At 34.2% G+C, this 14,524-nt stretch overlaps 2 protein-coding genes across 2 annotated transcripts in view; both read left to right on the forward strand.

The window, feature by feature from the left end:
* The window catches only part of usp32 (ubiquitin specific peptidase 32), a 68,109-nt gene extending 57,118 nt beyond the window's left edge, over nucleotides 1-10,991 (forward strand). Inside the window, exons 30-34 of the mRNA XM_073817973.1 lie at nucleotides 1,681-1,872; nucleotides 4,230-4,482; nucleotides 4,556-4,977; nucleotides 5,067-5,159; nucleotides 6,687-10,991. Of these exons, the coding sequence (XP_073674074.1) occupies nucleotides 1,681-1,872; nucleotides 4,230-4,482; nucleotides 4,556-4,977; nucleotides 5,067-5,159; nucleotides 6,687-6,860 (1,134 nt within the window). The 3' untranslated portion in view covers nucleotides 6,861-10,991. The remainder of the gene's footprint in view (nucleotides 1-1,680; nucleotides 1,873-4,229; nucleotides 4,483-4,555; nucleotides 4,978-5,066; nucleotides 5,160-6,686) is intronic.
* A 619-nt stretch (nucleotides 10,992-11,610) lies between these two features.
* The window catches only part of LOC141285146 (fibroblast growth factor receptor homolog 1), a 15,673-nt gene continuing 12,759 nt past the window's right edge, over nucleotides 11,611-14,524 (forward strand). Inside the window, exons 1-2 of the mRNA XM_073818197.1 lie at nucleotides 11,611-11,703; nucleotides 13,078-13,165. Of these exons, the coding sequence (XP_073674298.1) occupies nucleotides 11,670-11,703; nucleotides 13,078-13,165 (122 nt within the window). The 5' untranslated portion in view covers nucleotides 11,611-11,669. The remainder of the gene's footprint in view (nucleotides 11,704-13,077; nucleotides 13,166-14,524) is intronic.

Below are 14,524 nucleotides of genomic sequence, written 5' to 3' on the forward strand. Positions count from 1 at the left end.
CTAAATGATCCCAGCTGAGAAAGAATGGTTTTATCTAGCGAAACAATTGGTTATTTTTCTAAAAAAAAAGTACAATTTATATACTTTTTAACCACAAACATTCGTCTTGGTCTAGCTCTGCGTGAACTGTGTGTATTTCTGTTTATGACAGTAAGGTATGTCGAAAAACTCACATCTCATTTCAAAATCTCATTTCAAAATCATCCTACATCACTGTTTTACCTTTTTTTGTAAAGGGTGTGTGACCTTCTTTGCTTGTCCACTTTGTAAACACTGGGTCTATATTTCTGCAGCGATGTAGAAGTTGGAGAACCCTCACTTTCATAGAATACACACTGTTCACGCAGAGCTAGACCAAGATGAGTGTTTGCGGTTGAAAAGTATATAAATTGTAATTAAAAAAAAAAAATAACCAATCGTTTGGCTAGATAAGACCCTTCTTCCTCGGTTGGGATCGTTTAGAGCCCTTTAAAGCTGCATTTTGGAGATTCAAACTTGGGGGCACTATACATATTCATTATATGGAGAGAAATCCTTAAAATATTTTCCCAAAATATTTTTATTTTCTCAAAAGACATAATTTCTTTACAACTGAAAAAAGAAAGACATGAACATCTTGGATGACAAGGGGGTGAGTACATTATCTGTAAATTTCTGTTCTGGAAGTGAACTACTCATTTAAGTGTTTCAGTCAGTTCATTCCTGTGTTAAGGGTGCAGTCTTTGTTACTGGATTCAGTCTGATGCCGCAAAGCACTTTTTGATATATCCCTTAAACCCAATGATTACTCTGCCAGTGCTGTCATTCCCTATGAGGAGATTCACTACTATCTCACATCACAGCTAAGAAATCCATTAAAAGCATATTGTATGATTAATTGTTTTCTGGGTCTGCTACCAATTTTACCTGAAGCAAAAGCTCCTGATAAACCTTGAACTGCTAATTATGGTCTGTCATTCCTTTTTGCAAAAGACACTTTCTAAAGGCAAAAGTGTCTACAAAGCCAAAGTAAATTGGTTGTGTAAAATTTTGAGATGACAGAATGAAATCCATGCTTTTTGCTCTCAGTTTTAAGGTACATTTGAGAGTAGAACTGTCTTTTGTCTGCAGATACAGATGTTTAATTGTGACCCTGGACCCCAAAACCAGTCTTAAGTAGCATGGGTATATTTGTAACAATATGCAAAAATACATTGTATGGGTCAAAATAATACATTTTTCTTTTACGCCAGAAATCATTAGGATATTGAGTAAAGATCATTCCTACCAAAAGTATATCAAAACTTAATTTTAGATTAGTAATATGTATTGCTAAGAACTTCATTTGAACAACTTTAAAGGCGATTTTCTCAATATTTCGATTTTTTCGCACCCTCAGATTCCAGATTTTCAAATAGTATCTCAGGCAAATATTGTCCTAACAAACCATACATCAATGGAACGCTTATTTATTCAGCTTTCAGATAATGTATAAACATCAATTTCTAAAAATTGACCCTTATGTCTGGTTTTGTGGTCCAGAGTCACAGTTGTACATTCAAAAGAAATGCCTTTAAATATAATTTAAGTCTTTTAAATAATCTCTATTTGTAGTGCAGGCCTCTTAGTGTTTCTGAGTGGTTATAATTTAATTCTGTTAATGTGTGTTGGCTAATTAATTGCTAATGTTTATGTGGGCAGATAGTAGAAGAGCATCCCAGCGTTGAGCAGAGTCGGCGCGCTCAGGCAGAGCCCATCAGTCTGGACAGCTGTCTGAAAGCCTTCACAAGTGAAGAAGAGCTGGGAGAGGATGAGCTGTATTACTGCTCCAAGTGTAAAACCCACCGCCTGGCCACCAAGAAGCTGGACCTCTGGAGGCTGCCTCCCGTACTGGTGAGAAACACAAAAGATTTCAGTTTCTTATTTTTCTGTGGGAGTAAAGTACCGCATGTCTCTTATAGGGAACCCAGGGTATTAAGTCTTGTATGGCTTAAAATGACATAAATGATGTCTCTTACTGAAATATGTAGTAGAAAACCCATGGAAGATTTAGTTTTATACATATTTTGGACGATGGGAGGCGACATTATTTCGATGGCATCAAATGGTTGCACTCTGTGAGCTACTGCCGCTACCTGTTGCTATTTTTACCACAACACAACTCGGTAAATAAAATATTGATACGATGCATTGTGCGGCCTTTGGTTGCAATTTTCACTCGAAGGGCAACAAGAGAAGCGATCTTCACTGCTTTCCTAGCAATAAAAAAATAGGAGAAAAGAATGGGAAGATGCCTGTGGGCAAATAAAACTTTCTAAAGACCAGCGTCTTTGTTCTCTCTGCTTTAGCTCTGATGCCTTTGAGGCTTTTAGTAGACCAAAGCTACTGAAAGAGCTTACAAATGGCAGAGACAAGAAACACTAGATGCCATCCTGGCATGATGTAAACATGCCAAAGCTTGTCATGACGCCGCAGCCACTGAAGGTGTTTCTGAGCTTTTTACTTGATATCCAGGGGCGTTTAGACTCCTTGTGGGGAAAAATCAATGGTACAGCATGTGGTTTTAGCCACATGCTGTGTGGCTAAGGTCTTTCAGTAGCTGTGCTCATCATATCATTATTTAATTGTGTTGCGGTAAAAATAGCAAAAGGTAGCGCCAGTTGCTCACCGAGTGCAACCATTAGACATAATCGAAATATTGGCGCCCCCCATAGTATAAAATATGTCAAATAAACTATGTGGATTTTTAAATTACGTAAGTCTTTCATGGGTTTTCTACTACATATTTCAGTAAGAGACATAATTTATGTTATATTAAGCCATACAAGTCTTAAAACCCAGTCCTAATACCCATGGTTCCCTTTAAATGAGCAAAACTTAAGTTTGTTTAAGTTTGTATTATGTTTTTAGATAATTTGCTAAATTTAACATGCATGTAAATAAGATTTTTTTCTTAAATTGCAGTGGTTTGTGCTTTCATCTTGAAAGGCCATATTGCACTTTTAGTAGGAAGTAACAATATTATGAATATTGTGATATCGCCATAGCAAAACTGCCTCGATATTATTGTGGTCACATGACGATATGAAACAATAGGTCTTCCGGACAAAAATATATTTAAACTTCTTATTCTAACATAAAGGTCTTTTTAAAGTTGTGTTTTGGGCCAATATACAGTAGTCAACATTCGAAGTGGATCAAAAACGTTTATCAAAAGTTGTCCTAAGATAGGAACGGGTATTCTTTTTGGTTTTAGGACAAATTTGATAAAAGGTTTTGATCCACTTCGAATGTTGACTACTGTACATTGGCACAGTATCTGTCAAACAAACTAAAAACGAAAGCGCAATTATAGCTTAATCCCTTCATCAAGTCTGTTTTCACTGCACATTTCAAAGTGAAGCGATCAGCTTGTGATCTTTTTTTTATGCCTCAGAATGGATCATTTCACTCTGAATGAATGCAGTGAACTTGTTTATTGCATGTACTGAAAGGTTAGCGCATTTGGGAACACAACGGCCACCAGTTAAGCTTTGTATTCGTGGCAGATGATTACAGCATTTCAGTAGATTTGTAGTGAGACATAGTTTAAGTCTGTTTTCACTGAAGCTGAAGTTTAAAAGTGCAGTATGAATTGCTGACAGCAATCAGTTTAAATGCAGTCCAAATTTAAAATATCTCTTTCAAGTGTAAAAAAAAAATAGTAAAGAAGTATTGTAATTTCTCTACTGTAGTGTAAAGCAAAAATAATATACCGATTAAATATTATTTTTGATTTATTTTACAGTTTTACAGTATATAGCTATTACTGTCATTGTTGTTGTTGTTATTATTTTTATTATTATTATATTCTAATTTGTTTGGTTTCCTAAAACACCAGTGTGAATGTAATTTAGACTAAGACAGTGTACCACAAATAAAAAAGAGGCTTAAGTCAATTTACTGACTTTTTTCTGACTTAAGTTTTCTTAGTTAAGATCTCTTAATTTTGAACTCTTAAAGTGCAGATAGAATAGTTAGATAAAATTATTTAACTTTAAAATGTACAAAATATTAATTTTTTACTAATTTTTCATTTGTCTTTTTTTATATCACAATAAATAATGTATAGTGGACTATCAAAATATTATCATATCGTGATATTTTGATATCATTACATCCCTAAATTTTAGGGTTTAATTACAGAAACTTTTTGCAAGTTCCCTCTTGTTACACTTGACTAAAATATTTTTTCTATGTGCTTTTTTCAGATTGTTCATTTGAAGCGCTTCCAGTTTGTCAACGGTCGCTGGATTAAGTCTCAGAAGATTGTGAAGTTTCCACGTGAGAGCTTTGACCCCAGTGCGTTCCTGACCCCACGGGAGGTGTCTCAAAGCATGGGCAGCCTGCAGAGCCTGCAGAGCGAATGCCTGGTAGAGGAGCTCCAGAGGCTGGAGAGAGGAGACTCCTCTGTGTCCTCCATCTCCACTACAACAGTGACCAGTCCTCCCACTTCTGGCAGAGGTGTGTTTCTCTGTCCTTTTTCTCTTTTTGCAGATCAAAATGAGGTTCTCTAATCATTGCTTTGTTGTTTCAGGCACCCCATGCTCTATCAGGAGGGTAGGCAGCCCTTTGAGCAAAAACAGCAGCCCTAGCAGCAGCCCCAGGAATACAGGGCGGAAACAGGGGCGTCTGCGTCTTCCCCAGCTGGGCAGTCGACATCGACTCTGCAACAGCAAAGAAAATTTAGAAGCCTGTAGCATCAGCAAGGATAGTGAGATCGAGCCAGAGCAGGGCACAGTGACTGACGGGGAGAATCAGTTGCTGTCTGATGCAAACGCACAAGACACTTGGTCACTGGACGCCTCCAGCAACGACTGCGATGTGATCATGGTGAACGGATTGGGACAAGACAGCAGTCAGAGTAATGGACACTCAGAGATCAGCGCAGACCTGGACACCCCTCACCAAAGAAGTGACATCTGCCTGGAGCCCCTGTACAATTTATATGCAATCTCAGTGAGTGATTCTTGTCTACATGTTTTGTTGTGTAATGAGTGCTTTTGTAAACAGCTGCTCTGACACAGTGATTGTTGATTTTCTTTCAGTGCCATTCAGGAATAATGGGAGGGGGGCACTATGTGACTTATGCCAAAAACCCAAATGAAAAGTGGTACTGTTACAACGACAGCAGCTGCAAGGTAAGATCTCGAATCTCTTTATTCTTTGACATCTTGTTTTTTTCATTATTTAACATTCTTACTGCACAAGGTCACTCTTTATTTTAGGTCCAATTCTAACTATTAGCAATGCATTTTGCCTCAATAAACTCCTGATTTTCTGCTTATTATTGGTTCTTTAGTTTATTTATGGGGTATGATTAAAAGATCCAAAGTATGGTCATTAAGAAAAAGGCATTAGTATGTGCTTTATAAGTACTAATAAACAGCTATTATGTTAGTTATCCATGCTAATAAGCAACTGGTTAATAGTAAGATTTGGTCCTTCGAAAAAATAAATTTCCCTTACGTTGTGTTGAATATTGAACAAAAAATAAGATAAAATTAAGTAAAATTAAAAATAATGTTTTTAATAAAAGTACTGTAATATTACCATTCTCATTATCATTCTTATTATCAACTGCTGAAAAGTAAAATAAAATAAAATAGTTAAAATCAAAATGATAATAATGAAAAAAAAATTATAAAAAAATAAAATAAATTAAAATAATAATTGAAAAAAAAGTGTGTTCAATATAATTACTAATATACTTATGTTCCTGAAATTTCCCTTATGTTGATGTTGTATATCGAAAAAGAAATGAAACAAAATTAAATTAAATTAAATAAATAATAATGTGTTTAATATAAGTGCTGTGATATTACCATTGGATTTATATTCCTGAAATTCCCTTTGTACTTCTGTTGATTACTAAAAAATAAAATACAGTTAATAATAATGAAAAATAATTATTAAAAAATAAATTAAAATAATAATTTTTAAAAAATAGTGTGTTCAATATAATTACTGAGGTATCAGCATTAGAATTTACATTCCCGAAATTTACACTGGTGTTAAATATTGAAAAATAAATAAATTAAGTTAAATAATATAAAACAAAATAATGTGTTTAATAGAAATACTGTGGTATTAACACTGGAAATATATTCCTGAAATTTCTCTTGCATTGGTGTTGACTAGTAAAAAAAAGTAAAAAAATAAAATAAAATAAAGATTAAAATAAGTATTATAGTATAAACATTGGATTCATGTTTCTAAAATTTCCATTGCACTGGTGTTGACTAGTGAAACTACTAAAAAATGAAATGCAAATTAAAATAAAATAATGTTCAATATAAGTACTGTGGTATTACCATTGGAATTTATGTTCGTGAAATTTCCCTTGTGTTGACTTTAATTTATTATTTAATTATATTAAATTTGTTACAAATTAGATTTAATTAATTTTGAAATTCAATAAATATTGTGTTCAAAATATACACTGTGGAAGCATTGGAATTTATATTCCTGAAATTCCTCTTTCATTGGTGTTGAGTATTGAAAAAAAAAGAATGTGTTTAATATAAGAATTGTGGTTTTAACATTGGATTTACACTCCGGAAATTTCTCTTGCACTGCTGTTGACTACTGAAAGTCTGCTTTCGTGACAACACTAAATGAAGCGTTGCGCAACACTTAAAGCAAACCATTTCTTCTCGCATCTCCAGGAAGTTCACTCGGACGAGATTGACACAGATTCAGCGTACATCCTGTTCTACGAGCAACAGGGAGTGGACTACTCACAGTTCCTGCCAAAAACAGAGGGCAAAAAGATGGCAGACACCACTAGCATGGACGAAGACTTTGAATCTGACTACAAGAAGTACTGTGTACTGCAGTGATGCCATGCTCTTCCACATCAAAGACACTAGGGGGGCCTGTCAGCACGCCAGTGCAGTGAGAACACAAACGGCAGCGCCGCCCCAGCGGACCGTCATTTGCGATAGCACAAAATATCAGTTCTCACCGCAGCCGACCGCGCTTTCAGAATAGAGGTACCTGACACTTCAGATACACCAGGGAGAGGGCGAACGAGTGAATCAGAGACAACCGATTATGTGATTGTTGCCAAGCATACATATAACTGTTAGCCAATCCCCTGCTCTTTCACAGGAGAATTCAGAAATCACACAACATTGCTAATATGCACAGAACAGACTCAATTAAGAAAGTTAGTTCACCGAAAAATACAAATTAGCCTATTATTTACTCACCCTCCAGGCATCCTAGGTGTATATAAGACTTGTTTCAGACGAATCCAATTGGAGTTATATAAAAAATTATCCTGGCACTTCCAAGCTTTAGAATTGCATGGGCAGGTGTTTCTCTTTATCAGTCCAAAACAAGTCCGATAAAGTGCATCCATCCATAATAAAAAAGTGCCTCACATGCCTCCAAGGGGTGAATAAAGGCCTCCAATAGCAAATTGATGCATTTTTGTAAGAAAAATATCCATATTTAAAACATAATAATCACTTTATTCTAGCTTGCGCCAAATGCTCGTACACGGAAGCCCTTCCGGACGGATGACGTAGGACATATGTGTTTACACACTGTAAAACGTTTCACCAGATTCAACTTAAAAACCTTAGTTCAGCAGCTACCTTAAGTTTTTAAGTTAAATCAGCTTAAAACAAGTCATTTTAACTTATTACAATCAAAATTAGTTGATTTAACTTGTGAGTTGAAATGACATTAGTTGTTTTTTTTAACAAATTTTTGTTTTGTACATCTAATTTGTGACTGCTGCTTTGTTTTGATCTCTCCACGGCTCGTTCGCGTTCGTCCCCTCTGAGTACAACTGTGTACAAGCAGTTGGCGCAAGCTAGATTAAAGTGATTATTATGTTTTAAATATTGATATTTTCCTTACAAAAATGCATTGATTCGCTACTGGAGGCTTTTAATTACCCCCTGGAGCCATGTAATACACTTTTTTTATTATGGATGGAGGCACTTTATTGGACTTTTTTTGGACTGATGAAGAGAAACACCCACCTACTGCCATGATAAAGCTTGGGAATACCAGGATAATTTTTATAAAACTCTGATTGGATTCATCTGAAAGAAGGAAGTCATATACACCTAGGATGCCTAGAGGGTGAGTAAATAATGGGCTAGTTTTCATTTTCTCATATGACTTCCTTTCAGACGAATCCAGAGTTATCCTGGCACTTCCAAGCTTTAGAATTGCATTGGCGGGTCTTTCTCTTCATCAGTCCAAAACAAGTCCGATAAAGTGCATACGTCCATAATAAAAAGTGCCTCACATGGCCTAAATATCCATATTTAAAACATAATTGTCACTTTAATCTCAATGACGCGGATGACGTAAGTGTAACACATGTGCCTGTGAGTCTTGTGAAAACCAATGTTTGTTTACAAGAGCAAAGTAAGCAAAGTTTTCTCCTTTTGGCTTATATCGAAATCCTCCTACATAACCGTTCACTTCTGAGCACCGCATGAGCACCGCCGATGTCAGACATCATTTGCCCAGAAGTGCTTCCATGTACAACCAGTTGGCGCAAGCTAGTTTAAAATGATTATTATGGTTTTAAATAGGGATATTTTTCTTACAAAAATGCATCGATTTGCTACAGGAGGCCTTTATTCACCCCCTGGAGCCGTGTGTGGCACTTTTTATTATGGATAAATGCACTTTATCGGACTTGTTTTGGACTGATGAAGAGAAACACCCACCCACTGCCATAATGAAGCTTGGGAATGCCAGGATAATTTTTAATATAACTCAGATTGGATTCGTCTGAAAGAAGGAAGTCATATACACCTAGGATGCCTGGAGGGTGAGTAAATAATGGGCTAATTTTCATTTTCCCATATGACTTCCTTCTTTCAGATGAATCCAATCGGGATTGCATGGGCAGGTGTTTCTCTTCATCAGTCCAAAACAAGTCTGATAAAGTGCATCAGTCCATAATAAAAAGTGCCTCACATGGCCTAAATATTTAAACATAATAGTCACTTTAATCTATCTTACGCAACTGGTCGTACACAGAAGCCCTCTGGGCGGATGACGTATGTGTAGCACATGCGCCTGTGAGTCTCGCTTTGTTTACAGAAGCAAAGTTTTCTTACTTTAACAAAGGACAACCAGTCTCCTTTTGGCTTATATCAAAAACCATTTTTTACATTTAATTCATGACAATCACTTCTGAGTGGCATATGCACATCGCCTATGTCATACATCATGTGCCCAGAAGTGTATGAAGTTAGATTAAAGTGATTATTATGTTTTAAATATGGATATTTGTCTTACAAAAATGCATCGATTTGCCTACAGGAGGCACTTTTTATTATGAATGGATGCACTTTATTGGACTAATGAAGAGAAACACCCTCCTACTGCCATGATAAAGCTTGGAAATGCCAGGATAATTTTTAATATAACTCAGATTGGATTTGTCTGAAAGAAGGAAATCATATACACCTGGAGGGTGAGTAAATAATAGGCTAATTTTCATTTTTGGGTGAACTAACCCAATTACAGAGGTTTCTCTAAAGCTTTTGTTGGCCTAGTTTTGTCTCTTTTTTTCCTTCAGTAAGTTTCATACACTACCTCACATCTTTCGCATTTAGCCAACTCTTCATAAAATATCAGTGTGACAGTATTATAACATCTGAGGGCAGTTAAAATCACTTCTGCTTTTTCCAAAAAAAAATAAATAAAGTTTTATACCAATTAAAATAAAAATATCCTCCCAACACCTCCGCTGCCAAATTATGCACATGCTATTTTTATTTTGTAGTTATTTTAAAATGGTTACTTTGAGGTTTCTCTTTAGAGGAGTAATTTTTTTATACATTTATTTTTATCTACTTTTTTTTTTTTTATGCAGTTGTTCACTTTGCCTAAACGCATTCGCTCGCAGTCTGATCAAACCACGTCCTCTCAACAAATGCGCAGCTTTCAACACGTTTTCCTGTTACCACTGTATTGTTTTGCTTCACAAAATACTGTTGACCACAGAGACTAAAAACGGCAACCAGAGACATATCTAATGTTTTCTCACCAGGCATGTCCAAGCCAAAGTGTTCAACTGGTCATGTACATACTGTGTGAACAGTATTAGCACGGAGGAAACTTTCACAAGCTTTGCTTTTAGAGAACAGCATTCTCACTAAACTGCTGAAACGGTCTGGACGTCTGCGTCGGAGGGAGCTCCAGGTTATTAGTAGCATTTCTTCAGTGACTCTTGATAAGAGAGCCCACTTTAATTACCACTGTGAAAAGACGTATGCTTATTTTTCAGCAACTCATCTACCGAATGAGCTTCGGGAATCATCGGGAATCATTCGCAAACATCCATTTTGCTGCTGTACTTTTCAGATTTCCACGATATTCAAACTCAATGTTTGCCATTAAAAAAAAAAAAAAGTTTATCCCTGTCGAAAAAAGAGAAATGTGAAATATGTAAGGCAATTATTAATCATGAGTCATGCAAATATGATATAAAGACTGTAAACACTTTTTAGGTATTTTAATGTTATAGATATCCAACGTCCAAAATCAAAATATGACGAATCTCAGATTCGAATCGGCTGTTTGTGCAGTAACAAATGCTTTTGAAACCAGAAATATGTTTTAAACATTTACTGATTTTTTTTTTTTTTTATACAGGGATAATTTATTCAAATGGCAAAATGATCTCTTTTCAAAGTAGTGCAATCGACTACTGATGTGTCTTTGTCTATGTCGTTAGTCCTAATTTTGTTAAATTAATTTTGATGAACCGCTAGAGATGTATTAATTTAATGAACTTTATTTTGTAAAGTGTTGTTTAAAGAATAAAATTGACATTGCACTGACAAATGTACATAAACGTTTTGTAAATACGCCAATGAAAAGATGTATTTGAAAATGAACTGTACAAATGTACTTGTAGTTGTATATGGAGTGATACTGTTGATCTGTAACAATTATTCGAGAAACAAATTAAATGCAGCCAAATGCAAGTTCTTCCCTTTTCTGTTTATTTGTGAGGTGTTTCCTTCAGCAGCAGAGAGGAAACCGCACACCTCCCTCTGTAAGGCTCTGTCGAGTCCAGTGGCATCAGTCAGACCTACTTTCTTGAAATCAAGCCACATTTGACATTTAAACTAACCTTTAGTGAGACTCATCCACTTGCCTGACACAATATTTTCCTTCTAGACTATTTCCCTTGAATGAAATATACAAATGAAGCTGCTGAGAATCACCTTTTGGACGTTGTGGGTCGTTTCACACTTTTTAAATTTGGAGACTAGCATGCTTTAGTCAGGAAGTGTGTCAACTTGCATGTTGTGCTACTTATAGAATGCTGCTCTAAACCACATGCACTGAAGAGTTGTGGCTTATTGTTCTGAAGAGCACCTAAGCCTCAGTGGTCTTCATGTATGCTTGCACACTATTGTCTCATGCAGAAGGTTAGACAATGGTGCGCGTTGCGTAATGAGTTCAGCCGGAGGACCTGCTATTTTTATTCTACAAGGTGATAAAACCTCTTTAATGTGTTTGCTTTTCAGGTATTTTGAAACAAAAATAATAATAATTGTGTTTAAAATGTCTAACATGTGTCTTGTGTCTTTCTCTTTCAGTTCCGATGAAACATCTCACTCAGATTTGTAAAAACATGTGATCCTCTTGGTGTCATTATGGGAAATCAAAGTTCACTTGATAACCAGTCCGGTAAGTTATTTTATGTATTTGGATTTATTTATTTTAAATGGCTATATATGTACATTTCAGATCAAAAGTTATACACACCTTGCAGAATCTGCAAAATGTTAATTATTTAAAAAATAATAATAATAATAATAAGTGGGGTCATACAAAATGCATGTTATTTTTTATTTAGTACTGACTTGAATAATGTATTTCACATAAAAGATGTTTACATATAGTTTACAGGAGAAAATAATAGTTAAAATGATACCCCGTTCAAAAGTTTACACACACTTGATTCTTAATACGTTGTTGTTACCTGAATGATCCACAGCAGAGTTTTGTTTGTTTGTTTTGTTTAGTGATAGTTGTTCATGAGTCCCTTGTTTGTCCTGAACAGTTAAGCTGCCCGCTGTTCTTCAGAAAAGTCCTTCGGGTCCCACAAATTCTTTGGTTTTTCAGCATTTTTGTGTATTTGAACACTTTCCAACAATGACTATATGATTTTGAGATCCATCTTTTCACACTGAGGACAACTGAGGGACTCATATGCAACTATTTCAGAAGGTTCAAACACTCACTGATGCTTCAGAAGGAAAACGATGCATTAAGAGCCGGGACGTGAAAACTTTTTGAATTTGAAAATCAGGGTTATTGATCAGTACTTATTTTGTCTTCTGGGGAACAAGTATTCTCTGTAGCTTGTCAAGGGCAGTACTAAATGAAAAAATATAATATTTAGGTAAAATAAGAAAAATCTCCATTGTGTTCAAAAGTTTTCACTCCCCGGCTCTTAATGCATCGTTTTTTTCTTCTGAAGCATCAGTGAGAATTTGAACCTTCTGTAATAGTTGCATATGAGTCCCTCAGTTGTCCTCAGTGTGAAAAGATGGATCTCAAATTCATACAGTCATTTTTGGAAAGGGTTCAACTACACAAAAATGGTAAAAAAAAAAAAAAGAATTTGTGAGACCTGAAGGCTTTTTCTGAGGAATAGCAGGCAGTTTAACAAGGGACTCACGAACAACTATTACTAAGCAAAAAAAAAAAAAAAAAGATTCAGATAACAACACAGTATTAAGAATAAAGCGTATGTAAACTTTTTAACAGGGTCATTTTTATAAATTCAGTTATTATTTTCTTTTGTTGACTGTTTGTAAACATCTTTTATGTGAAATATTTTACTCGGGTCAGTACTAAATAAAAAATAACATGCATTTTGTTTTTTGTTAAAATAATGAACATTTTGCAGATTATTAATTAAACGTAATACTGAATTAAACTGAATAAATTATACGAACGTACAAGTCTGGGTGTGTTTTGCGTGTGCCTATTTGAAAACAAACTGTTTATTTTACTATGATGGCCAAAACTTCTTCTTTTTTTGTCCTTTTGCAGGCCTCGGTTTGGACCACATTATTCTAATCTGCGTCTATGCTGTTACCATTTTCTTCATGATTGTACTTGGATGCCTTTGCCTAAACAAGTAAATAACATAGTTTTTTATTATTATTTAATTTAAATAATTGAAACAAACTTTTTTTTGTTTGTTTTTGTCTGATTTTAGTTCTTAATATTTATTTAAATATTACATTTATATATATATATATATATATATACATACATATACATATACATATATATACATATACATATATACACACATACAGATATTATATGTTTCTTATGCTCATCAAGGCTGTATCTATTTGATCAAAAATGGAGAATATATGTAAAAATATGTAATTTAGTGAAATTTTATTGCAATTTAAAATAACAGTTTTCTATTTTAATACACTTTAAAATATAATTTATTCCTGTGAAGCAAAGCTGAATTTTCAGCATCATTACTCCAGTTTTCAGTGTCACATGATCCTTCAGAAATCATTCTGATATGCTGATTTATAATCAATGTTGGAAACAGTTGTGCTGCTTAATATTTTTTGGACCTGAGATACTTTTTTTCAGGATTCTTTGATAAATAAAAAGTTAAAAAGAAAAGTGTTTATTTAAAACAGAAATTTTGTATACCAATATACACTACAATTGGAGGCAGTCTTGTTTTTAAAGAAAGAAATACTTTTATTCAGCAAGAATGTGTTAAATGAATTAAAAGTGATAGTAAAGACTTATATTATTAGAAAAGATTTCTATTTTGAATAAAGGCTGTTCTTTTTAACTTTTTATTCATCACAGAATCAGAAAAAAGTAACAGGTTTCAAAAAAATATTAAGCTGCATAAGTGCATATAACATAATACAAATCAGCTTATTACGCTGTAAAAAAATGTTGTTTAAACTTAAAAAAGTGTTCTTGCTGCCTTAAAATTTTAAGTTTACTCAACTCAAATATCCACGTTTTCACGTAAAAATTATATTTTAAAGTATGTGTGAAAATAGAAAAACTAATTTAGACATTTTTTTTATCAAATAAAAACAGCCTTGATGAGCATAAGAGATTAAAAAAACATTACAAATCTTACTGATCCCAAAATTTTGAACAGCAGTGTATATTTCAGATATTTTGTTTGTATGTGTATATATAAATATGTGTGTGTGTGTGTGTGTGTGTGTGTGTGTGTGTGTGTGTGTGTGTGTGTATATGTGTGTACACACACATATATATATATATATATATATATATATATATATATATATATATATATATATATATATATATATACATACATACATACATACATACATACATACATACATACATACATACAGTCAGGTCCGTATATATTTGGACACTGACACAATTTTTATTATTTTAGCTGTTGACCAAAACATATTCAAGTTACAGTTATACAATGAATATGGGCTTAAAGTGCACACTCTGAACT

Source organism: Garra rufa, chromosome 14, assembly GCF_049309525.1.
Source record: "Garra rufa chromosome 14, GarRuf1.0, whole genome shotgun sequence".
Taxonomy (NCBI): domain Eukaryota; kingdom Metazoa; phylum Chordata; class Actinopteri; order Cypriniformes; family Cyprinidae; genus Garra; species Garra rufa.